Below are 26,065 nucleotides of genomic sequence, written 5' to 3'. Positions count from 1 at the left end.
AAAATGCACTTTAGCAAATTTGAAAATGACAGGCACATGCGTCCACCAGCACAAAGAAGCGTATTTGTGTACCTACACTCACGCTTCTGCTCACGCTTCACATACCCACAACTGCCAAGAGCCCGTGAGCCTCGATGATGCTTCCATAAAACTCCTGCTCATCAGTCATCAAGGGGCTATGAATTTTAAAAACTGAGGGCTGGTGAAACCTTAAGGTCATTAGGATCTTCCTTAAACTTCCCATTATTAAAACAAACAAACAAACAAAAACTGGTCGTTTCACACCTATCTTTTCAAAGAATTATGGAGGAGGGTTAGGGTTTCTGATACACCATTAGAGAGGCCTGAACTCCTATTCACCAGGGCCAAAAAATAGTCCTCTTCCTTCTGAAATAATTAATTCCCCACTATGATCGAGGTGTTGGGAACAAGATGGAGAAGTTCTCTGCTTTTGTGGCATGTGCAAGTAAACAAGATAATTTCAGATAATGGTATATCAAATAAGAGAGTAAAATCCAGGGATGTGACTATGATTGGTGGGGCTCCTAAAGTAGTCTAAAGACAGGGTAGTCATGGAAAGTCTCAAGAGACCTGCTCAAGAAGAAGCTGACCACCTGAAGATGTGGGGGAACATTCCAGACAGAACAGAACAGTTATATTTGTGTATAACTGCAGGCATGGGCTCTTGGTAAGGATCCAATTTGTGCTGGAGATACCTGAAAAGCCATTTGCTCCTAACTCTCCCTCCTAAAGGGGAGAACCAGCTCAGAGTATTCCAAAAGAAACAAGAGCAGCACAGCTGAAGGGCAGGGGTCGAACAGAAAGATGATGAAACGTGAGAGCGCGGAAACAGCCGAGGCACAGTGGCTGAGGGCCTGTGATCCACGGCGCACCGTTCGTGTGTGTGTACGTTTGTGGCATGTGTGTCTCCCTCTTTTTTGTTTCTGGCCCACGTGGCATGCGGGATCTTAGTTCACTGACCAGGGATTGAATCCAAGGCCCCTGCATGGGGAGTGAGGAGTCGTAACCACTGGACCGCCAGGGAAGTCCCTTGGTTTTTATTTGAGTTATGAGGGGGAAGAACACTGGAGCATTCCAAGCAAATCAGAAACATAATCTGATAGTGTCACAGAGATTGTTTAGGTGGCTGCAGAGAATAGACTTAGAGGGAAAGAGGGAAAAATCTATGTCTTGAACACTTTAACTTCTAGTTTTGAGTAAATATTCTGTGATATAAAATGTTGACATAAGAGGAAGCTGGGTGAAGACCACAACCTATAATTTGAGTATGTTTAACCTGTCTCTAAGTCTAAAATTATCTCAAAACTGTTAAAAACAAACAGTGTAATACACCTGATATCTTAAATGAAGAACTGAAAGGCCTAAATTAGAGGTAATACCAAAAGCAGAGAGGAAAAAATGAAAGGAAAAAAAAAGGATTCTCTCAGAACTGACAGTGGTTACAAATATTTCCCTTCTATACTAGTTTCCTTATTTTTAATGCTACTACTACTACTATTACTATTAGCTAAGACTGATGGATTTTCCTTACTTGATTCTGGTTAGATAATACCACAAAATTAAGTACATTTGTCAATCCCACTATACACATGCAGAATCTGAAGCTTAAAGAAGTGACTCATATACACAGCATATACAAAGTGGACAAACAGAACCATGATTTGAACCCAGGTTTCTCTGATTCCAGAATACTTTCATAACCTCCACTACAGTAAAACACCCAGCAGTATGTATGCATGCATACATGCATTTATTCATTCACTCCCTCTCTCTCCCTTTTTCATTTAACATATTTTCTAGGACTCAGTTGGGGGAAATAAAGTGTTTGGGCTTTCACCAACCAAAACATGAATAAATTGAAAATTTATAAAACCATTGTGTATTTGTGTGTAACTGCAGGCATGGACTCTTGGTTAAGGATCCAATTTGTGCTGGAGATACTTGAAATGCCATTTACTCATAACTCTCACTCCCACATCTGCATTTACATCTGCTGGGCTCTGATCTTTAGGTTTTTCTTAAACTTCCAATGAGTGTGAAACTCAACATTTCTGTGACTTAGCCACAGTTGAGCCAAATTTTGTAGCAGTGCCAAGTGGTAACTTCTAATACTACTGGTAAATGCTTAGATGTTCTAAGATCTTTGGGATAAAAACCAATAGGCCATATAAAGAGTGAGAAAAGTACTACAAAGAGGAATCAAGGCAGATTTCGTGAGTTTCTCTGGTCTACCTGCCCCCTCCTCTTGGTCCACGTGATAATTCCTGTTGCACTAAGGGAATCTGCTCCCTTTCCAATGGGAAGCCCAGTGGCCACATCACCCATAGTTGGCTGCTCTCCTTTCCCCTTCACAAGCACAGGGAACACAGAGGACTTACCTGCTGGTGGTTAAGATATACCCTCCCCCTTCTCTTCCTAAGTGGCACATCACATTATCACAGTGGTTTAAAATTTGAATGCTGAATAGATTTGAGATTGAAACCAGACTCTGTAACTGCAGTCAGCTGAATGAACCCCAGAGAGATAATGCCCATGTCCCAAATCCAAAACCTGTAAATGCTACCCAATGTGAAAGAAGGGTCTTTGCGGATGCAATTAGGCTAAGGGTCTTTGCAGATGCGATTAAGTTAAAGCTCTTGCAATGACACCACCCTTGCTTGTCCAGGTGGGCCCCAAATTCAGTGGCAAGTGTCCCTGTAAGTCAGAGGAGGCAGACAGGAGAGGAGCAGTCAACATGACCAAGGAGGTGGACGTGATACAGCCACAAATCAAGGAATAGGACGGTCACTGGGGCTGGAACAGACAAAAAGCCAGGCACAGATTCCCCCCTAGGCCCACTGAAGGGAGGCTGGCCCTCCCAGATTTTGCACTTTTAGCCTCCAGAACTGTGAGAGAATAAATTTCTGATTTTCTAAACCACCAAATATGTGGTAATTTGTTATGTCAGCCTTAAAGTCACTTACTAGGAATAAAGTTACTTACTAGTTCTGCAATTCTGAGAAAACTTCCTAAATTCATCTGCAAAATGGGGAATCTAATGGTACCTCCATTGCAGAGCTGTTGTGATGATCAACATGGAAAACAACCAACGCTCTGGGCAATGGTACCGTCAACATCATTGCTGTCATTGCCACACGAAGGCAATTAAAGGGAAGGATAAACCACAGGGCTCATAACAGGCTAGTGCACCTCAAGAGTACATTTCCAAGGCTTTTGGCTGGTCCTGTCCGGGCTGTCTGGCCACACTGATGGCAGTTAGAATGGGCACAAACTATCTATTCCACAAGAGGCAGTAGTGAGGGCATTGGGAGGTTTCTCCCTTCCCTCAGACCTGGCAGCCCAAAAAGAAATGCTAAGTCCTAGGAAACTAGCCTCAGAGAAGAGGAAGAGGCGTTCCATGCTCTTTGCCATTCTTATGAAGCATCTTGTCTTCTCTAAAGCTTTCTGCAAATCGCTCTGGATGGGACCTGCCAGAAGAAGCTTTCTTGTCCATTTTCTTCCTACATCCTTCTACACAGTTCTTGGGGGAAAGGGACAGTGGATTTTGAGGGCACTGGGAAGAGTGGGTAATTCTAGAACAGTTGTGTCACCTTGAAGCATCAGGCTCAAGGAATAAAACCCATTCCCTTTATGATTCTGGGTAGTAACGGCATGGCCATGGGCTCACTACAGGATCACAGGCAAGAAAAACAATCTTACTTTTTTGTAATGGTGACTTTACCCATTAAACAGAAACTTCATGACCCACTGATTCTTGAGGGATATCTGTGCAGGTTGGTGGAAGTGAGAGAAAGATGCAAACACAGACAAACACACGTTTGTTGCCTTAGGGAGAAGAAGGTGACTGTGTCCTTACAGACCATTTCTTATGTCTTGTCACTAATTCACCAATCAACTGGTGTCTTTCCCTTTGTGAAGGTCAACTTCCATATTTTTCTTTCCTCCTGTTTTCCAAATCCCTTTTCCTTCTGTGGGCTTTTTCTTTTCTTAGTTAAAATGGCAGCATAAAATGTATAAAAATAGACAAGGTGCTTGAGTAGGGCTTGGCAGCCTGACAGTATTGCAAACAGGAGCCAGAGGTGCAGGGTGTACACATGTGATCTTCCTGCCACGGAAGGACCTACCTTAAGGGGCCCCAAAGCCTCCTGGAGGCAAGATAGTACCCTGCTCACTCCTGGCAAACCCTGCGAGGCATGGACATCTAGTGGCTGCTGAGGATAATGCCTCTGGGATGCAGGTCAGGCTGGGGAGTGGTCTACTGTGGGCTTTACAGGAGCTCAATTATCCTGGGGGGCTTCTCAGGGGGGTTAGTGGTAAAGAATCTGCGCCTGCTGATGCAAAAGATGCACTGAACCCTGCCTGGGTGGGGAAGATGCCCCGGAGAAGCAAATGACAACCCACTTCAGTATTCTTGCTGGGGAAATTCTATGCACCGAGGAGCCTAGCAGGCTGCAGTCCATGGGGTGGCAGAGAGTCAGTCACGACTGAGCATGCGTGCAAGTATCCCGGGTCCCCTAAGAGCCAGTCCCCTGGATGACCATTTCCTCCACTTCTTTTTTTTTTCCATTTATTTTTATTTGTTGGAGGCTCATTACAGTATTGTAGTGGTTTTTATTAGGGGTCCAAAGTCATTCAGAATGGCTCTGTGGAAGACCATGGTTAGCCCCGCCCAGAGAAGTATGAGAGTACCTGCATACAAAAGCACAGAAGACAGGCATTAGCAAGTGTCTTCAAGCCCCTGGTTTAAACGCCAATTAGCCACACACTGCCATCTTGACTGAAGGGCTGAGCTCAGAATTGACACAGGCTCTGATATTAATTAGTTGTGTGGCTCTAGCTAAGTCACTATGCCTCTCTGAACTCCATTAATAACATCTGTTAAATGAGAGGTTAAGTCCAGATGATCTCCAAGATCCTTTTTAGCTTTAATACTCAGTGACCTATGAGTCTTTTTAGTAGCTGGGAAAATACAGTCTGCTCTGCTTTGGATCTCTGCTTTGGCACTGTGGATCTCTTAGATTCAACTGAAGAAATCATCTGCTTCTCAACTTCATGGCGCATATCCAAAACTTGGCTACAATCCCAAAGGATCAACCTTCTTCACAAAGCTTCATATCTGGGGAAGGCTAGGAATCATGGACTATGAGAGCTGGAAGGAATTTTCTAGTCCATTGCTTTAATTCTAGAAATGAAGAAACTAAGGTTTAGACCTGTGTTAAGATTTGTCACACGTCTAATCAGTGGCAGAAAGGGGACTAGAACTCAGCTGTCCTACTCTTCGTGCAGGTACCCAGCTGCTGACACAGCCTGGCCCGATCACTGACTGGCTTCTTCAGCTCTATCACAGCAGTCTCTCTGTAGGAAACCACCAGTGAAAACACTCTTAGCACAGGAGTTCTTCTTCTCTCATCTCCAAGTGTAAGTCTTCCTCTTCTTATTCCCTGATGGCACCACTCCAAATCAAGGAAGCAGTCAGAATCAGGGACTGTGAGGAGCAACAGACAGATGGCTAGATGATACTCGAGGGACAGGATTCGAGGTTCCAGTGTCACTTTCTGTTCAAAGGGGCTGTGTGCTGCCGTGGCCCCACAGCCTCCCTGGTCCAGTGGATAGTTTCCAAGACACTCCCTTAGTCTCACTGGCCTACAAAGGGCAAAGCCATCCTATCTAGAACTCCGTGGGCTGCAAGAAGCTTGGGCATACTCATCAATATCACTCACAAATATTTACCAGGAGACTGCCTCATTACTAAGCATTGGTTTGATCCTACCCTTCCATCCACCTCCACAACATTTGCTGGGCCTGGTGCTGAACACATGGGGCCTGAATTTGCTCAGATCAGCCAGGCAGGCTCCTCTTTTCTCGAGCAGGAGCAGCCGTATTCCAGTGGACCATCCAGACCTGGGGCTAGGGTCTCCTCTGGAACTCTACCAGCTCAGTGCCAGCTGTGGCAAAAAAAGGAACTTCTCAATAGTAGATTTCTGATTCTCCTCCGTGGATTCCTGACAGGCTAGATTCACAGCTGTGAGTAAGACGGGAGTGCCCAGCTTGAGGGCTTCCCAGGTGGCACTAGTGGTAGGGAACCTGCTGCCAATGCAGGAGTAGCAGGTTTGCTCCTGAATTGGGAAGATCCCTTAGAAGAGGGCATGGCAACCCACTCCAGTTTTTTTGCCTGGAGAATCCTACAGACAGAAGAGCCTGGCAGGCTACAGTCCATAGTGTTGCACAGAGTTGGACACGACTGAAGTGACTTACCATTCACACACGCACGTCCTGCTTGAAGCTGATGATGTGCAAATGGGGCTTAGTTAAGAGAGCAAACAGAGCTACTAACAACCCAGATGGAACTAATCTCCATTTCTTTGATCATTAGGTTGGTGCAAAAGTAATTGCAGTTTTGCATTATTGAATTTTGCTGTTATTGGAATATATTCTTAAATAAATGTATGTTATACATCATTTTAATGTGCATTTCTCGCTTTATTATTTTTTTTTCTGCTGATGAGTTACTACTTGCTGTTATTTTATATTTATTTTAGACTAGGGAAATGATGTCAGACAAAAAGCAAATTCAAGCCATTTTCTTGTTCGAGTTCAAAATGGGTCATAAAGCAGTGGAGACAACTCACAACATCAACAATGCAACTGGCCCAGGAACTGCTAATGAATGTACAGTGCAGTGGTGGTTCAAGACGTTTTGCAAGGGATATAAGAGCCTTGAAGATGAGTGCAGTGGCCAGCCTTCGGAAAAGGATGACCAACTGAGAGGATCATGGAAGCTGATCCTTTTACAACTACACAAAAGTTGCCGAAGAACTCAACATTGACCATTCTACAGTCAGTAGAATGCAGAATGCTTCACATGCATTTGAAGCAAATTGGAAAGATGGAAAAGCTCTGTAAATGGCTGCCTCACCAGCTGACCACAAATCAAAACAACCGTGGGTTTGAAGTGTCATCTCTTATCGTATGCAACAATACAAACGACTTCTCAGATTAGGCTGTATGACAAAAAGTGGATTTTACGCGGTAAGTGGTGACGATCAGCTCAGTGGTTGAACTGAGAAGCGCTCCAAATTTGCATCAAAAAAAAGGTCATGGTTACTGTTTGGTGGTCTGCTGCCAGTGTGATCCACTACAGCTTTCTGAATCCTGGTGAAACCATTACACCTGGAAAATACGCTCAGCAGATGGATGAGATGCACTGAAAACTACAATGCCTGCAACCGGTATTGGTCAACAGAAAGGGTTCAGTTCTCCATGACAACACCCAACCTCATGTAGCACAACCATCGCTTCAAAAGTTGAATGAAGTGGACTATGAAGTTTTTGCCTTATCCACCATATTCACCTAACCTCTCGACAATCAACGACCACTTCTTTAGGCATCCTGACAACTTTTTGCAGGGAAAACGCTTCCACAACCAGCAGGAGGCAGAAAATACTTTCCAAGAGTTCATCGAATCCCAAAGCATGGATTTTTACTCTACAGGAATAAACGGATTTATTTCTTGTTGGTAAAAATTTGATTGTAATGATTCCGATCTTGATTAATAAATATGTATTTGAACCTAGTTATAATGATTTAAAATTCAAGGTCTGAAAGCACAATTATTTTTTCACCAACCTAACAGTAATTGCGACTGAAACAAGTTAAATAAAGGATCTACCTTCTCAGCCCCTCCTCTCTCTCCCTTCATGCTACACACATCTCATATACCCTTCAATGAAGTTTTGTTTTCCTTTTATCTTCTGGGTGTGCTGCACAGTATATGGTATTAGTTCCCAGCCCAGGGGTGGAACCGGGACCCCCTGCATTGGCAGCTAGGAGTCTTAACCAATGGACTGCCAAGGAAGTCCCTCACTGAAGTTTTTTATGCACTGTTCCCCCACCTTGCCTCTGCCATGAACTCTACGCAGAGTGAACATACTGAACATTTTTCTAACAGTGATGAAAACACCAAACTCAGGATTTGAAGACTGGATTGAGATGCTGACTCTGTTGCTTTCTGGGTGTATGACCTTGAGTATGTTATTTGCTTGCCTGAGCTCAGTACCTCCACCCATAAAATGGAGACAACTATGGCAACTGTGTCACCGGGTAAAGGAAGATTAAACAAGAACAGATCCATCCATCTAGCCAGCAGACAAACATCCCAGTAAATATCTCTTGAAGGAGATGAATGAAACCTGAGTTCTTACTGACTGGAAGAAAACTCTGGAGAATCACTTCTACTACCCAAGTTCTAGACATCTGAGCTCTGCCAGGGTTCAAGGACTGGCTCCCCACTTTACTATGTGATTTTAGGTCACATATTAACTATTAACTCGTTATTATTTGACTGCAAATGCATAATAAAATGTTGGTAAACAATGGGGAACCCAACTTACCAACAATGGAACTACTTTCACTCCATTCAGGGACGTCAAAAATTCCCTGGAATATTTAAAGAGGTTTCAGGTTACTGGGCAGCAGAGAATGCTGAGATAAGGGTGTGGCACAACCCAAGAGAACTGAGAGATCCAGGACCTCCTCTTCTTAAGCAAAAGCTCACGTGCAGGTGGTGGAAAAGCAAGCTTGCCAAGGCAGAGGGGGGCGGGGCACAAGGAAAGGCGCCTGGGGGTAAGCATCACTAAACCAATGCCATATTCTACCAGCTGGCTTTCCAGGGCTGAGCCACAGATGGCCCCACCCCCACTAGGCAGAGAAAGGGGCAGTCGTTTTCCCCAGGGGGAAAAGGCCGACCAAGTTCTGTTCCCTCTCCCATACTGGTCCACCCAATGCCCGGGGATCTCCTCTCACCAAAGTATGGGCAGGTTGCTACGCAGTTCTTCCCAGGCACTCCAGGCAACAAAGAAGAGCTGGTGAAGCTCCTGGGGCAGAGGGTTTAAGACCCACTCGCTCCAATCTCTGGGTGCAGCGAGGGGAAAGGGCGCAGGGCTGCAAGAGTGAGAAGCCGGGGCTCCTCTGCATGAATGAACGACTGGTTGTGCCGCGGTGGCTGGGAGTTCACCTCGATCCTTCCCGTTGGTGGTTGTGCTGTCCCAGGTTGTCATTCCCCTAGCTCCCCGCACTTAGTCTTTCCTTCCACTGTTTGCCTCCCCCGCAACCCTCATTAAGAAAAAGATCATTTAAAGCCCCAGTTAAAGCCGAGGAGAGGTGAGGAAATGTGCGAGGGAGGCGGGGGGCCCTAATCGGCATCTGTGCAGCAGCGCCCTGGACGCCCCCGCGTGCCCCCCCACCCCAGTGCAGCTCCTAACTCCGAGCATGCAGCCCGGGCCGAGCGGCAGGTCGCCCCGTCAGCAGTCGGCGGGGGTGAGGATGACGCGGTCGGGGCGGGAGGCCGGCCAACAGCAGCAGCCCCGCGGCGGGCTGCCGCGCCTCCGGCTCCAGGGGCCGTAAAGCCCACCGCACCCAGAGCCCGAAGGTGCGGGGCGGGGGCGGGGGGCCCCCCCCAGCGCAGTCACTCCGCAGCAGCCCCGCGCCGCTCCAGCCTATCAGCGGCCGCCCGGCCGCTCCCTCCGATCGGACCAAAATAGCTGCGAACGCCTGCGACTTGCGCGCGGCCCCTCACTTGACGCTCACTCCGGCTCCCTCGCCCGGCCCGCTCCCCGCGTCTAGAGGGGGCGGGGAGGAAACGGCCGGGGCGGGGGGTGGGGGGTGGTGGGGGAGAGAGGAAGGAAGGAGGAAGGCAGGGAGGAAGGAAGGAAGGAGAGAGGAAGTCGGACGGAGGCGCGGAGCTCGGGGCTGCGCGGCGCGGGCCGGCGCGGCGCTGGAAGGCGCCGGCGTTAACCCCTCGAGGGCAGGCAGCGGAGGGGGAGCGGTGTTAATACATAAGAGCACTGCATCACGCTAATCTTCTCCCCAGAACAGTATGCGTCAGCAGTACATTCACGTTCTGACTGAAGGACAAAAGGATGAGAGAGCAGTCTGCGTGGCTGCTGCCTGCAACACCGCGAGCCCGGCGCGAGGAGGAGACGGTGGGCGCCGCGCGCAGGGGCCCCGCTGCTGCTGCCGCCGCCGCTAGCGAGCGAGGACCATGTTCTCGGGCTCCGGAGCGTTCCCCGCAGCCGCGACCCCCGCAGCTCACGCCGCCGCCAGCGCCGGGGCCGCTGCAGCAGCAGCAGCAGCTCGCGGGCAGCGCAGCCGCTGAAGGCGCCGGGGGCCGGAGCCCCGAACTCGCTCTCTCCGCACAAAGCCAGAGCCGGCGGTGCGCCGGGCGCCCGGCTGCGGCGGGCGATTCCGCGCCCCCGGACTCCCCCAAAGGGCCTGCGGTTCCGGGCGACCCGATCGCCGCCGCCGCTGCCGAGCTCCTCCAGCCGGCGGACCAGGTCCCAGCGCTGCCTCCACGCCGCTGCCCCTCGGGGGGCTGGACGGATTACTGCTCGATGCACCAGCAGCCGGCGGACTGGGAAACTCAGCCCAGTTTGGGGCTTTTTAACCCTTAAGAGAAGAGGCGAGGAGAGAAGGGGGTGTGTGTCGAAGAGGGAGGGGGCAAAGGAGCGGCGGACACCTCCTCTTAACTCTCGCAGCACCGCGAGCGAACGACTGCATCAGCTGCCTCGGGCCGGGAGCGGCCGACACCAGGAGAGGGGGCAGCGCGGCGGCGGCGAGCACGGCCTGGGAGGCTGCGGGGCGCCCTCTTACTCCCCGCCGGGTGGCAGCCCCGGAGCGGGCCGGGGGCGCCGGAGGCATAGTCCGGCGATGAAGCGGCATCCTCCTCGGCTGGTGCGAGCCGGGGCCAGGGTCCAAGGACAAAGCCGGGAAACGCTGGCGGCGCCCCGCCTCGGGCGGAGGGGGGGGCATGCACCTGCATAGCCCGCCGGGCCTCGGCTCTCCCGGCGCGCCTCAACTCCGCGGCTCCGCTCGCCGGCTCCGGATTTACTAGAAGCCATTTTGTCTCCCCCCACCCCACCCCTCCCCTCCCCTCCCCTCTGACCTCCCCGCCCCCTCGACTTCCCCCCTTTTGTTAATTAAAACTAAGAAGTGAGAATGGGAACGAGGTGGCCAGCTCCGGCGGAGAACGCTTAAGGACACCACGCCAGTTCTTCCCTTCCTTCCGAGGTAGGTGACAGGGAATGATGGGGTGGGGATGGTCGCCTCGGGGGGAGAGCAAGTCCCAGCTTTCCGAGGGCTGGCCTGGGGGGGGGGGGGCGGCGCTGGTAGCCGAGGGGCCACTCTTTAGTTTTGGCATGATTTTTTTTTTTCTTCCCGGGCCGATCTGCTCCGTCTCTCTAATCGCCCCCTCCCCACCTCCTTCTCCAGATGGAAAGAGGAGCTCCTAGCTCACTTAAGCCGGGGTAGGGCTGGTTCTCCTTTCCGAGCCAAAATCCCAGGCGATGGTGAATTATGAACGTGCCACACCATGAAGCTCTTGTGGCAGGTAACTGTGCACCACACCTGGAATGCCGTCCTGCTCCCCGTCGTCTACCTCACGGCGCAAGTGTGGATTCTGTGTGCAGCCATCGCTGCTGCCGCCTCCGCCGGGCCCCAGAACTGCCCATCCGTCTGCTCGTGCAGTAACCAGTTCAGCAAGGTGGTGTGCACCCGCCGGGGCCTCTCCGAGGTCCCTCAGGGGATTCCTTCCAACACCCGGTACCTCAACCTCATGGAGAACAATATCCAGATGATTCAGGCCGACACCTTCCGCCACCTCCACCACCTGGAGGTCTTGCAGCTGGGCAGGAACTCCATCCGGCAGATCGAGGTGGGGGCCTTCAACGGCCTGGCCAGCCTCAACACCCTGGAGCTGTTCGACAACTGGCTGACGGTCATCCCCAGCGGGGCCTTTGAATACCTGTCCAAGCTGCGGGAGCTCTGGCTGCGCAACAACCCCATAGAGAGCATCCCCTCTTATGCCTTCAACCGGGTGCCCTCCCTCATGCGCCTGGACCTGGGGGAGCTCAAGAAGCTGGAGTACATCTCCGAGGGGGCCTTTGAGGGACTGTTCAACCTCAAGTACCTGAACTTGGGCATGTGCAACATTAAGGACATGCCCAACCTCACCCCGCTGGTGGGGCTGGAGGAGCTGGAGATGTCAGGGAACCACTTCCCAGAGATCAGACCTGGCTCCTTCCATGGCCTCGGCTCCCTCAAGAAGCTATGGGTCATGAACTCACAGGTCAGCCTGATTGAGCGGAATGCTTTTGATGGGCTGGCCTCGCTGGTGGAACTCAACCTGGCCCACAATAACCTCTCTTCTTTGCCCCATGACCTCTTCACTCCCCTGAGGTACCTGGTGGAGTTGCACCTACACCACAATCCTTGGAACTGTGATTGTGACATTCTCTGGCTAGCCTGGTGGCTTCGGGAGTACATACCCACCAATTCCACCTGCTGTGGCCGCTGCCACGCTCCCTTGCACATGCGAGGCCGCTACCTGGTGGAGGTGGACCAGGCCTCCTTCCAGTGCTCCGCCCCCTTCATCATGGATGCCCCTCGGGACCTCAATATCTCGGAGGGTCGGATGGCGGAACTTAAGTGTCGGACTCCCCCCATGTCTTCTGTTAAGTGGTTGCTGCCCAATGGGACAGTGCTCAGCCACGCCTCCCGCCACCCACGGATCTCCGTCCTCAATGACGGCACCTTGAACTTTTCCCACGTGCTGCTCTCAGACACTGGGGTATACACGTGCATGGTGACCAATGTGGCGGGCAACTCCAATGCCTCGGCCTACCTCAATGTGAGCACGGCCGAGCTCAACACCTCCAACTACAGCTTCTTCACCACGGTCACAGTGGAGACCACCGAGGTCTCGCCCGAGGACACAACACGCAAGTACAAGCCTGTTCCTACGACGTCCACTGGTTACCAGCCGGCCTATACCACCTCTACCACGGTGCTCATCCAGACCACCCGTGTGCCCAAGCAGGTGGCAGTGACCGCGACGGACACCAACGACAAGATGCAGACCAGCCTGGATGAAGTCATGAAGACCACCAAGATCATCATTGGCTGCTTTGTGGCAGTGACCCTGCTCGCTGCTGCCATGTTGATTGTCTTCTATAAACTTCGCAAGCGGCACCAGCAGAGGAGTACAGTCACAGCCGCCCGGACAGTAGAGATTATCCAGGTGGATGACGACATCCCAGCGGCGGCACCCGCGGCAGCAACAGCAGCTCCGGCCGGTGTATCAGGTGAGGGGGCAGTCGTGCTGCCCACAATTCATGACCATATTAACTACAACACCTACAAACCAGCACATGGGGCCCACTGGACAGAGAACAGCTTGGGGAACTCTCTCCACCCCGCGGTCACCACTATCTCTGAACCTTATATCATTCAGACCCATACCAAGGACAAGGTACAGGAAACTCAGATATGACTCCCCCCCCCCCAAAAAAAAACTTATACAAATGCAATAGAATGCACACACACACAAAGACAGCAACTTTTGTACAGAGCGGGGAGAGACTTTTTCTTGTATATGCTTATATATTAAATCTATGGGCTGGTAAAAGAAACAGATTATATTAAAATTTAAAAAAGAAAACAAAACAAAACTATTTTCTAACTTGTAAGTTCTATTTAAAGGGGGTAGGGGAGGGTACCTTGGGAATGTTGTGGGGCAGAAGTCACAAGTCAATTTGCTATGTGGCCAGAAGGGATTTCTGGTATAAGGTTGAAACTGCTAAGATAAACTTAAAACACCAACAAACATCCCTAAAGAGTTAGGGCTCAGGCTGCTGAGGGGTGGGGTGGGGGTAGATGGAATCTATCATTTTTTTTAGAAGATGCTTCATAGGACCCAGGACTACCCATTTCTATAGACATCTTTCTTAGGCTGAGAGTTGTCTTTGCAGATCTACCTTATTTAAACCACCCCCCCCCCCAAAAAAAAAAGCACTAGGGATTTGTACTGTGCTTAGAATGTTGAGAGGCAGTAAATTTTTCTTCTGAGGCCAAGGGGAAGACAAATCTGTAACACGGTGTTTTAAACAGGAAAATCACCCAAACTCAAACAAAACCCTCAAGGGACTGAGGGTGTGCACCCCTGTGCACAGGTCTTCTTGGCTTGTGCACTGGGATACCGCGTACCCCGCCTGACGGAGTGCAGAAGGAAGGAGCAGAGAAGGAAGGGAGCTGGCGTAGCTCACAGTCAGATGCTTTCACATTGTACCAGATTCCTGCAGTTGGGCTTAACCCACTCTGTGCAAGGCATGTGTCTGTTCAGGGCTTCCCAGGTGAAGGAGGTGGCTCCTGAAGGGGGCGTGGGGGCACCAGAGGGGGATGGGAGGGGAGAGCAACAGGGAAAAGGTATTCACAGGAGGCCATACATCAGCATGGTGCCATGTCCACCTGTTGTTCCCAGTATCTGGCAAATGACTGTAGACAATGATGGCATTTGATGATTTTCTTTTATAAAGGGTTTGTTTGTTTTAAGGTGGAGAAAGGGAGGAGAGGCCAGGAGTGGGAGGCTTGGGGGAGTGGAAGCTTTTCTCATGCTTGTGATTTGGTGACTATTCTAAATGCTGATTCATTAGGGATTATTACGGCTGATGTCAATGGGCTGTGGTGATGGGTGGGGGGCAGAAGACGGGGAGAGAAGAAAAGGGGGAGACAGAGAAGGCACAGGCTCATTTAAAGTGATGAAGCCTTTCCTCACCAAGGATGCTTTGGAAAAAAAGATCTGAAATCCACAGTTTGAACAAAGTGATGCACACGCGCACAGAGTGAGTTGGCCGTGGAGTCCTGTTGAATGTAGCACAGTGGGGCGAAAGGCTTCCCTCTCCCAGGCCTGCCTCAGGAGGAGGGGAAGAGAAAGGGTGGGCATGGGTGGGGAAGGCAGAGATCTCTGTTATGCTGGTCCATTTAATGATGTAACTTTACTTATTATTTTAGCTTTAAAAGGAAATAAAGGGTTCAGATTTGAAACGGGGGTGGGGTGGGGGGGTGGGGAAACGCCAACAAAAGAACATTGATTGTAATGTGAGAAAAGTGTATTTTTGTATTTTAATAAATATTGTTCAATTTTTAATTCAATGTCCCCAAAGGGTTAAATTGAGTAAGACCCTGAACCTATAGCTTCTTATAAGCATCGACTGAATCATTTCTATTTAAAGGAATAAAGGGGAGGGGAGGACCATGTTCAATTTCTTTTAAAGTATGGGAACACGTTGAAGCTGTCAACCACTTTTCCTTAGCTTAAATAAAAGTAACCCGATTCTAGTGCACCTTTCACAAGCTAAGTGTGTTAGTCCCTGGCTCTGTTGGGGGTAGAACCGAATTTCCTGTGCCCTGGAAAAGCGGGGGAAATGGGTCAGCCTCAGCTCCTGGGACCTGGCCAGGAGTTAAATGCCACCTCAGCAGAAGCTGCTGGTCAGACAGTACCAGCTTTCCTGGGGGACCGGGACTGAAGAGGACTGCAATAATGCTGCTGGGCTTAAAAGATCCCTCTGGCTGGGCTGCTCCCATTCTCCGGGTACTAAATAAACAAACGTGTCTCTCGGTGGTGGTGGTGGTGGGTGTCGGTCTCCTGATGCTTAGCTGAGGAGTGTCATTCAGGCAGGCTGCCTGAACTGGGACCCTGCGTCTCTTCAAGCGCCAGTATTTATACTAATGCAGGGAATCGGGACTGAGTGGGTGTGATCTCCCTGGCGCTGAACAGGGAGAGAGGCGGCAGCACTTTACAGCAGTTGGCTAAGAAAGGGCCAATTCTTAATCCTCCTCTCTCTCTTTCTCTGTGTATTTTGCTTATACAAAATTTCTGGGTATCCGTGTTTGTGGCAGCATGTATGCATGGGCTCACACTTTAAGAAACTGCTATTCATGTTTCTAGGCTACAAAGATGCATTCCCTCTGCCTGTCCTCTGCTACCCTACCCCCAATAAAAAAGAGAGAAAACTGCAGCAGAAAAAAGGGTGGGACTTGGCGAGGACCAGCTGAAAAATGCAAGAAATCACCCTCTTTCCTAGTGCCATAGGCACAACTCAGGCTGTCTATTAGAACAGCTTCCTGGGTACACATTCAGAGGTGATTGTGAAGGAAGGAGCGGCCTCAGAAGCAGAGGGTGTGGAGCCCATTTCCTCCCACCCCTGCTCTTCTGACAGCTTTCTGGGCAGTCAGGGAACTATGCAGTTGCTGTGAAATGACAAAGGCTTGGGGGCTGAATAGACATCTGAGGAGAGAGGTGAAGACACAGGCCTGAAACATTCCTGGGGAAGAGTCCTAAGAACAAACGCACCTGTCCTGGGGGTGGGGCATATTCAAGTTCTGGAATCTAAGGGAGAAGTGCTTTCCTGAAGGAACGTCAGAGGATGTTGTGGAGACCGGATATGGTTCACGGGCTTGAGTGTCCTTAGAGCTGTTGGGGGGGTTCCTTTGCTCACTGGGCCTGCTCCCTGACCTGGGCACTGGTTCAGCCTTTAGAGTGGCAACGCTCCTTCACCATGGTGTTGAGTACGCCCTCCTCTGTAGCAGGCACTTGGGTCAACTTTTCAGAGAGGGGTCCCCTGAGCACCGGAAGTGCCACCATTAATGCTGGGCAGGAGACTCATCCTCGGCCTAGCCAAGCTGTAGGGTTTGTTACCTGAGAATGGAACATGGGTTGGCAGCTTGCTAGATTGGGGCGGGGAAGACTTATAGCAATGTGTTAGAGGGCATAGAGTGCTGTTGATTATATGGAGTTACGGAGTTTTCATGACAGAATTTTTTAAAGGCCATGAAAAATCATGTAGTCTAATCCCTTCACATTTTATAATCAAGGAAACGGAGCCCCAGAGCAACTGAATGATATAGTCCAAGGTCACACTGCTAATTAGGGGAGAGTTGGGATTGAAAGCTAGGTCTCCTGATTCCCCAAACCAATGTGATTTCTCATTCAGGCTCCCAAGAACAAATTTCCTTCATGGCCAGTATGAAAATGAGACCTTCCTATAGATACTACTGTGCTCTTTCCTCCTCCCTCTTGGAGCTGTCCAGTCTCCTTCAAACCAGCTCTACTGAGCACGATTCTGACCAGAGGGGCCCCAGAGCTGGCCCAAGGGCCACGTGTGCTCACTAAGGAGTTGGATTCTCAGGACTACACAAAATAGCTGCTTGATTCTTCAGTTCAATGGCAGACAGAAACCACAGGAATCCCACAGAGGGCAACTGCCAGGTAAAAGGTGACGCAGACAAGGCTGGGTGCTCCCAGTGGGAACGCAGGCTTGGTCCTTCCCAACCTTGGCCTGGGGAGCTGTGCAGAGTAAAGGACTGACAGAGGTCTCAGAGCACCTCTCAGAGCACCTCGTGCACAGTGCAGTGGTTTCTGCTTGTTTGGCTGAACAGTGAGACTGTTTGGGGGAGGCGGGGGGCTCCTTAACTCTTCTCCATTGCATCTGCCCTAGCCCCAGCTCTAAAATCATGATCTGATTGCTACTCCCATAATCTGCTCTAGGGCATTTTATGACTCTTTGGTCATAAAGCTGCATCCTATTGGCAGTGAGGGTAGAGGAGACAAACTAGTTTCTAAGGCCTAGGGACATCAACTTTATCATGGCTGTTAATATGTACCAAAGCTGGTGGGGCATGGGGGTGGTGGTAGGAGGGAGGGCGGGCAGCATATTAATAGTAGGGTCTCTTCAAGACAATTCCTATTAATGGGGAAGAGGTCCAGAGTCCATGCTATTCACAGTGAAGAGCTCTGGCTCACCTCAGTAGAGCTGGGTAGAGATTAACAGAAGGCTAAGTGGGCTTCACTCAGCCCAGGCTACTACCTCAGGGGCCAGGGCCCACAATTATGGCTCCAACATTTTACTGCAACAAAGCAGTAGGGGCTTAAAATCAGAGAAGAAAAAGAAGAGAAAAAGAGAACATTTATACCCAAACATATGTCTGATTTTATCTCCTCTGCTGGCACTCTGTGCTCCATGCCATCGGCTAATGCAGGCACTGTTCACGCCATTTCTAAATCCTGCCTCAGCTAAACTGCAAGGCACTTTTGGCTCAAAGCACCTCTCTGGGTTTCCATCCATTCAGAAAGCACCCTTTCCCCCAGAGGGGGAAAGAATGGTTTGGGCAGTGGATTAAGGTTGTTTTCATCTTTGCTTTATATTGAGATGAAGTGAATTGCTTCTTGGAGCAGGGATAAAGGCTTCAGGAAGCAGATCAGTGAAATATACATGTCTGCAAAGCAATACAGCATAGTGCTTGCAAGTACAGACTCTGGAGCCAGTCTCCCCAGGCTGAATTCCAGCTCTATCACTTACTAGCTGTGTGACTTCAGACAAATACTCATTTTCCTCATCTCTAAAATGGAAATAATATTGGTGTCTACCTCAATACTTCGTAGGTTGTTGTAGGAATTAAAATTTGATGATATTACATAAGGGGATAGACCAACTGACCAGCCTCCATCACCTCCTCTATTATTGAACTTCATCCATGTCCAAAGAGAGAATACGCCTGCTGAACTAGTCTAGTGAGGAGGGATGGTCACCCAGAAATCTTGGGGAGCACGACAGCACTGTCTACAAGCCCAAGCACGGTGGGCAAGATGGGTTTACTTTTCTTCTTTGTGCGCTATTCTTTAATGAGCCCTTTAGTTGACCCAAGGCACTGTCTTAGCCCAGGAACAGATTACCTTTTCTTCTGGCGAGTCAGGAGAGAGGAAAGGTGCTACAGCTGGTGGTGATGGTGCCCAAGCTGAGAGCTGGGATAGGAGATACTACCAGAAACCCTGGTCCTTTGCCAAGAGGGTAATAAGCCCCCTAGTGTCTTCTATCACCTTGTTTCTTTATCAGGGTGCTTTACCAAGGGAGGAGGGCCCACGGAGGCACCAGGAAGGAGAAAGGAGCACAGAGAGGGCTGTTGGGGCTTCAGAGCAGTTTTGGGGGGCTTAGAGGAAAGGAAAATAGGACAGGAGAAAAAGCACCATAATCTGAGCAAGTGAGAGTGGAATGGAGCTATGTGGCAGACACAGAGGCTAAGGGGCTGCAATGCAGTTCGGGAGGAAAGCCAGGGAGATTCCTGCCCTCACAAACAGAAGGCTGGCTGGACCCTGCATGGGGGGAGGACCGGCAGTGTGAAATTCATGGCACGGAGCAGAGGAGAAGAAAGGCAGGGAGATCAACTTTCCAAGAGAAGCCTAAGAAAGCAAGCATTTGATTTCCTAATGAGAGGCTAGAATTAGATTTTAGCATGATCACAGGTTTCATCCTCTGGAACATGCCAGCTTTGCTGTCAGTACTTGGGCCAAACCACCTACCCACGACAGTCCTGTTCCCGATGCTGGAGGCTGTCCACTGCTGGGCGGGGGGCGGGAGATGCTGGAGGCTGTCCACTGCTGGGAGCAACCCCTCCCTCAGGGCTGTAATCAAATTCTGATCCTGACAGGCTCCCTCCTTTCTAAGAAGGTACAGTCATGGGAGAGGAGAAGAGCGGGTATAGCAGCTCACTGTTTATCCACAACAAGAGTATTATACGGTGGGGGATGTTATATAAATCATGTTTCCCCATAAAAATCATGACGACTGCGAGTACGGTGATGCACGTGGACCCTGGCAGTGAGTCAGAGAGACGAGGCCGGGGCCTGTGGGGGATAGCCCTGAGAGAGGAGACTCTCTTGGCCAAGGAAGGTAGCATCTGAAAGGATGGTGCTGTCATCTCTAGTTTAGCCGGGTAAAGATTTTTGGACCTGTAGTAGGGAAGGAGTAAGACTGAGAGGCCACGCTAACGTCAGGTGTGGGGATTGGATGGACCAAAGTGGTACTTAGCTTTTCAGGTTCATCCATTCTGTGCGCCTAGAAACAATACCAGAGCCATTACTAAAGTTGAGATTAATTACTAAATACCAAAGGAAGAGCCCTTGATCTACTTGTTTTCTTAATATCCATTCACCTGCTTGTATCTCCCATTAATGAAATGCACACCCTCCATTCCTTCTCCTGTCACACCTCCCCCCCCCCCCCGCCCAGTGTGTGTACAACTGTCTGTCATGATAGGACCAAGGATGCCTCGCAAGATCCTTCCATTCTAGAAGCCCAATGGCTCATTCTTCCTTTTCACAGTCCTGTTTCCTCTTCTGAGGCAAGTCCTTAATCTGTAGTTTCTTACATTTCACAACCCTGGTTTCCCTGTCTGTGCAGGTGGGGATGTAGTCACCAGATAAGCCACTCTACCCGTTCCATGAGTCAGCAAGGATGACGGAGATGAGCTTTCGCACACGAACTGTTCCCTGTGCAAAGTTTGGTTTCCTGGCCTCAGGCTACTGTTCCCCAGGCTTTAAAGCCCAACCCACTCACCCAGGTTAATTAAGGACACTCAGACAGGTCCTCCTACTCAGGTTCCACCCTGGAGGTGAACTGAATGAGCTGGAGGCAGTTCCCTGGATAGTGCCCTCATCCTGTCTGCAGGAATGCATAGCGCATCCCTCGCGGCAGGCCCATCACAGTACCAGACTTGGAGCCCAGGCCTCAGATATGGACGGCCTGTTCCCGCAGCCCCCCAGCTGCAGTGGCTCCAGTGATAATCTATTACCACTGCAAGAAGACTTAATTTCTGGACTTAAAGGAAGTCGGATAATACTTTATCCTATTAGCGTCTGCCTGTGTGAATTGACAATGGCTTCCTTCTGACACGACAGTGTATTCTTCCCATTCATCTCTTAAGGGGATGAGTTGGGGAAGTCTGGAGTTAGGATTGGAGGGAGGGCCGAGGAAGAGACTGCTAAAGGAACCAGGGGAAGGGAAGACAGTTTTTCAAGGGGGAATGGGGAGAAGAGACTTAGAGGGATACGGCAAGACTGAGATAGCTCAGAGAGCATGCCTGCATTTCTTTCGGTTTCCCTTGTGAGGAAAGTAGTGGCAGCTGCTGGGGGTGTCGTACGCACGTGTACGAGGAAAAAAGGTTCTGAAGTCACAGAGGAGAAGAAGCTCAAAAGCGGACCGGACTTGGCCTATTCCGTGTGCCTCTGGTTTCAGCTTGTCGGGCTGCAGAGTAACTTTCCCGTTCCTTAATCCCTCTTCCGCATTCCTGTTCTGAGCCCACACCTGCTCTGACCAGTGGCATCAATGTCAGCCGAGGGCCCCTCTGCATCACCTCTGTGTTCTCACAGCTGGTCGACCTGGGAGGGGCAGTGGCCACTGAGGACAGACTGAGTTTCCAGCTTCTGACTTCAGGAAGGTGGAGACAGTGAAGGGAGTTTCCAAGTTAATTCAGAAAATCTAGGTGAACCCTCTTATTTTATTTGTGAGGAAAAGGAAGCCCAGGGAGATGTGACTTCCAGTGCCCGCGAGCTGGTGGTACTGGGACCAGGTCTCTGGGTTCTCAGCCCAGCACCGGCAGGGCTACTGAGACTCATAACGGCAGGGGGCGCCACTGACAGAAGCTGCAAAGTGACCGGTGCCCTCTGGAGTCTGCAAACTGGTGCTGTCCCTTACTTTTTGCTTCCAGGGAAGCAGGGAGAGGAGGGGAAGGCCTTTCATGCCAGTACTTTATCTGGGCTTCACACTCTAAGCCAGATGGTGCCCACACTTGACTTCACTCAAACAACTAGAACTGAGAAATCCAGCAACTTTTCCTTTCTCTTCAACTACGAGTGTTCCAGGGCAGGGGAGTTCTGACAGCTGCCGAGTCAGCACACAAATTAGAAGGAGCATTTGTGGCTAAGGCCACCCTACCCATCTCCATAAAAGTGAAGAGCAGTAAAGAACAGGTAGAAGGAAGTTCTGCAGAAGCTCAATCATGTCAGAGGTCCGTTCAAGGTCAAGTTGACTACTGGAGAAGCAGGGATGTCTCCCCTGGTACTGTAAGCAAGGAGAGACCCTCACAGGAAAAGCTCAGACAGCCTGGGCTGACTCGGGGGCCTGCAGCCAGTGAACGCCTCTTCCCCCATCTCAACAAATCCTCTCTAGGGAAACGACAGAGTGGCCCTGGCTAGAATTCTATCACACACATTTAATTAGAATCTGTCTCCTTCATGATGGTTTCAAGTGAAGTCCCAACAGAAACATTCTAAAATATAGCCGCTTGCAGCCAAGCATCTCTTTTAACCAAGTTAATTTAGCAGAAATTTGCCATCTTGGATCGGGTGGAGTTACCTCTCTTCTCAACTTCAAAGCTGGGAAGAGAAGGGAGGTGGGGAATGCAGAGAAATAAAGAGGAGGGCGGGGGCTTTGAGCAAATGAGTTTCCGTCTATTAAGGAGCGGTAATTTCTGCTGGCTCCCCTAGAGACCGGTCCCCTCCAATAATGGCCTGACTCTAATGATTCCCACTCCTAAGCAACAGCCTGTGTTCTGCTGGTGTTGAGCTGAACCGTGCCAGAGAAATTCCCTTTCTCTCGGAGGTGCTGCTATTCACATTACGCAGGAGAGATTACCAGCCAGGAGAATATACTCTTGGGAGGGGGGACAGAAAGATCACCAGAGAATGTACCTCTCCGAGGCTTGGTGCTGCTGACCTAGAACAAGAAAGGCTGAGAGACAGGCTAGAGGTTAGTGCTAACAGGAAAGGGCAGACACTGGATAGGAGGGAGAAGACAAGAGAAAGCAAAAGCTTAGGCAACTCCTGTCTGACTCTTTGTGACCCCGTGGACTGCAGCCCTCTAGGCTCCTCTGTCCATGGAATTCTCCATGCAAGAATACTGGAATGGGTAGCCATTCTCTTCGCCCAGGGGATCGTTCCGACCCAGGGGAAGATCTCCTGCACTGCAGGCAGATTCTTTACATCTGAGCCACCAGGGAAGCCCCGAGGAGTTGATAAACTTAATGCAAGGCTGTCTGGGAGGCAGTGGGAGGTCATGGGGGTCTGGGTGTGAGTTAAGCTCAGGCATAATGAACAAAAACTGACAGCACCTGAGGTAGACAGCAGGGTAATACGAAAAAGCTGAGTCCATTTCAGGTCCTTAAAAACCGATCACGTTCGGGGCAGAAGCCCAGGCATGTGGGCTAACACTGAAACGGGTGACGACTGAGGCCGCAGTGTCGCTGCGGGTGGGGGTCCTCTTGTCTTGCCCTCTCTCTTCTCGTACTCTGAGGCTGGTGGGGAAAGCGAATGCCACAAACGGCTCTAGGTACTGCCGAGGCTGCTGCCAGCAGGTCTTGAGTCGGGGGCGGGGAGTCCCCTTATTTTGCCCCTGGTGGCTTCCCTGTGATGGAGACGGATTGCTTCCAGCAGGCAGCCTGGCCAGAGAGCCTGCAGTGCAGACAGATGCCCTGGGCCGTAACCAGGATGGCGAGACCCTTTATGGTGCTGCGGCTCAGCTCTGGGGCAGTGCCAGAGCGGCAGGGTGATGTTCCTCAGCCGGATTCATTTCCCCCCAAACCTCTTCAAATATGTGGGCCATGGAGAGAAGCAAATTTAATTAAATTACTGTGTTGTGGGCTGCCCTTCCTGGGCAAGGGCTAAAAACGGGCTCCTGCTGACACTCAGACCCATCTGTGTGTATAGAGCATGCATTTCTTTGTGTTTGGCTGTCAGCAGCTGGGTGGTGCCCACCGCGAGCTGGCAGTGCCCACCGCTCGCCCCGGTAAGCCGGCCCCTTTGCCGCAGCGAGGCAGAGTCAACACTGATGTGGCCGTGGCCCCGTGCGGCTCCGTTGACCTTTTCCTTTCTACTTAAAAGATGACTGAGCGGCACTCCCCCTTCCTCCATCAGTTCCATTCTCCTCCAACGCCTCTCTTGCGGACACCCAGGACTTTCCCGGAAGGCGGTGCCCGAGCCGCGCTGGGGAAGGAGGAATGAATCTGCAGGGAGGTGTGATTCAGAACAGGGCGAGGCAGGGTTTGTTTAGCTTGGCAGGAGATGGAGGGGTCTCCCTGGTGGATCCTCCGGAGTGCCACTTCAGCAATTTCCCACTGGCAGCTCCATGCTGGAGACGGAAACGTGCTCAGGTGCCAGAGCTCAGCAGCAAAGCTCTCGCCCCACGCCGCGTCCCTGCTCGGGCATCGCGGTGGATACAGAGCCCGACTGTCACACACACGGGCGAGGGAGCTCAGTAGCAACTCAAACCTTAACACGTGGAAATCAACACCCCAAAACCAATGCTGGCTATGCTGTTTCCTGTCACCCCACAAGGTCATTTCATCTCCCTTCTGGAGGTTCGGGCCTTACCACTCCAGCTTACAGAATGCCACGAGGGTAAAGAGTTGAGCTGCGGCTGGGTAATGGACGGAGGCGGAATCAGGTGCGCAGAGTCGGGGAGGGGAGGGTGTCTCTTTTTCATTGGAACAGAGACCCAGGAAGACTCAGCTGGGAAATCTCTTCCCTACCTGTCCCCATAGAGAAGGGCGCCATCTCTCATGCCTACACCTGTACTGAATGCCACGCATGGAGCCTGAGAGGGTCGCCTTGTGCTGGGGCAGCAGAGACCATGTAGTGGGCAGCTCGCAGCCGTACTTATGCAGCCCCCGCAGGCCCGGGACATCAGGGCATCACAGACCCCCGGATGACGTGGGCCGTGCAGGCAGCCCTCTCGGGCCCTGGCTCGGCAGGTTTACAGGCAGTGCCACGGTGAGGTTGGAGGACAGAACCTCCCCACCCTAACCTCCAAGCCTCTGAACCTGTTACGTGACAAGGGGCTTGGCAGCCAGGGGATGGCGGTACCCACTGGAGCTCTGCTGCCCTCTAGACACTGCGCCCCGTGGCTCCAGGGTGGTTCTCCTGCGTCACCAGGGCGGTGGGGTGGGGTGGAAGGCAGTGCATCGCATCTGCTGAGGTGTTTGCTGGCTAAGGTTTTTGGCTACAGCAAGATTACTTTAAGGGTTAAGACAAATACTGTCAATTTCAGACCCTGGAGACACCCATCTCAAGAGCCTGGATTGTGCCTGTGGGTCACTTAGACCAGCGGTTCTAAATGATGACAATAGGTGGATCAAAAACGAGAGCAGGCAGGTGGATAAAATGTGGCGACTCTTAAAGAGAATGGATCCAAGAGAATAAGTTTCCTGAGGCTAATAGGCCAAGCAGCAATTGTAGCAGGAAGAGAAGGCAATGCCCAGTGCTAAGACAGAAGCCCTAGAGGACAGGGCCAGTCTTGAAGAATAGGAAATCCAGCAGTCTGGTGATACTTATCCTGTGGCTTTAGAGAAATAAAAAGGTTCCCAGGTATTGTAAAAGGTAAAAGATCTTCCTTCCTTCCTTATCAAATTGGATAGAATAGACCCCAACCGTGATCTTAGGAGTGGAACTGTTATTTAGTCGCTAAGTCATGTCCGACTCTGCAACTCCATGAACTGCAGCATGCCAGGCCTCCTTGTCCTTCACTATCGAAGGCCCCTTAATTCCACCCCATCCACTGTATCATGCTTACTAGGGCATGAGCGTGCTCGCCAAATGACTGGCTCTGATGGCGGGGAGAGAAGCAGATACCTCTTCAGGCAGCCTCTGCCTCAGTCTCTGCGTTACTGGTCCTTCAGTTCAGTTGCTCAGTCGTGTCTGACTCTTTGCGACCCCATGGACTGCAGCACGCCAGGCCTCCCTGTCCATCACCAACTCCCGGAGCTTACTCAAACTCATGTCCATCGAGTCGGTGATGCCATCAAACCATCTCATCCTCTGTTGACTCTTCTCCTCCCACCTTCAATCTTTCCTAACATCAGGGTCTTTTCCAAAGAGTCAGTTCTTTGTATCAGGTGGCCAAAGTACTGGAGTTTCAGCTTCAGCCCTTCCAATGAATATTCAGGACTGATTTCCTTTACTGGTCCTTGGGTGCCAATAAAGATACTGTAGCCTTATCAAGGATTAAAAATACCCAGTCCTTAGGAGAGTACCCCAAGTTGTAGGGAGAGTGGATAATATATCTCAGTCCTGATGTTCCCTCATGAAAGGGCTGGCTTTGGGGGCTGTGTTGAAGCCACTTTCACCTGAGCCAGTTTCTCCAATGGAGGAGCATGCTTGGAAATGTGAGTGGCAGCTGAGCCTCAGGGTAAATCCTGTGAACACTGGTACTGCTGGAGCAACGGCATTCCAGTAGGTGCTAGTGTCCCTTAGGTTTACAGACCACCCGAATGAGCCAGTGTATCTGCACTTCGTCCCAAGCCACATGAGTGGGCGAGGAGCCTGTGGCCCCGGCACCCCACCCTGCTGCAGGCTGCTGCCAGAAAGCATGGCTGTGGGTCTCACCC

At 50.8% G+C, this 26,065-nt stretch overlaps 2 protein-coding genes and 1 long non-coding RNA gene across 3 annotated transcripts in view; 1 reads left to right on the top strand and 2 right to left on the bottom strand.

Annotated features, from left to right (window-relative positions):
* Positions 1–25,472, bottom strand: part of LOC122438605 — a 31,969-nt gene extending 6,497 nt beyond the window's left edge. The window contains exons 1-3 of the long non-coding RNA XR_006268592.1: positions 22,507–25,472; positions 5,284–5,287; positions 3,838–3,846 (exon numbers count right to left, since the gene is read on the bottom strand). This is a non-coding gene — a long non-coding RNA (uncharacterized LOC122438605). The remainder of the gene's footprint in view (positions 1–3,837; positions 3,847–5,283; positions 5,288–22,506) is intronic.
* Positions 1–26,065, bottom strand: part of SND1 (staphylococcal nuclease and tudor domain containing 1) — a 411,508-nt gene that overhangs the window by 50,848 nt on the left and 334,595 nt on the right. The window lies entirely within an intron of this gene.
* LRRC4 (leucine rich repeat containing 4) lies at positions 10,569–13,836 on the top strand. Its single transcript, XM_043463643.1, has 2 exons — positions 10,569–11,086; positions 11,288–13,836. Exon 2 carries the CDS (start codon positions 11,388–11,390, stop codon positions 13,344–13,346), a length of 1,959 nt encoding a protein of 652 aa, XP_043319578.1. The 5' UTR covers positions 10,569–11,086; positions 11,288–11,387; the 3' UTR covers positions 13,347–13,836.

Source organism: Cervus canadensis, chromosome 3 (genome assembly GCF_019320065.1).
Source record: "Cervus canadensis isolate Bull #8, Minnesota chromosome 3, ASM1932006v1, whole genome shotgun sequence".
Lineage (NCBI taxonomy): Eukaryota > Metazoa > Chordata > Mammalia > Artiodactyla > Cervidae > Cervus > Cervus canadensis.
Note: the sequence above shows the minus strand (reverse complement) of the source record. Positions and strands in the feature narration are given on the sequence as shown.

Bases quoted from the DNA above. Each gene is read 5' to 3' on its own strand.
- LRRC4 (XM_043463643.1), top strand. From the start codon at position 11,388: ATGAAGCTCTTGTGGCAGGTAACTGTGCACCACACCTGGAATGCCGTC.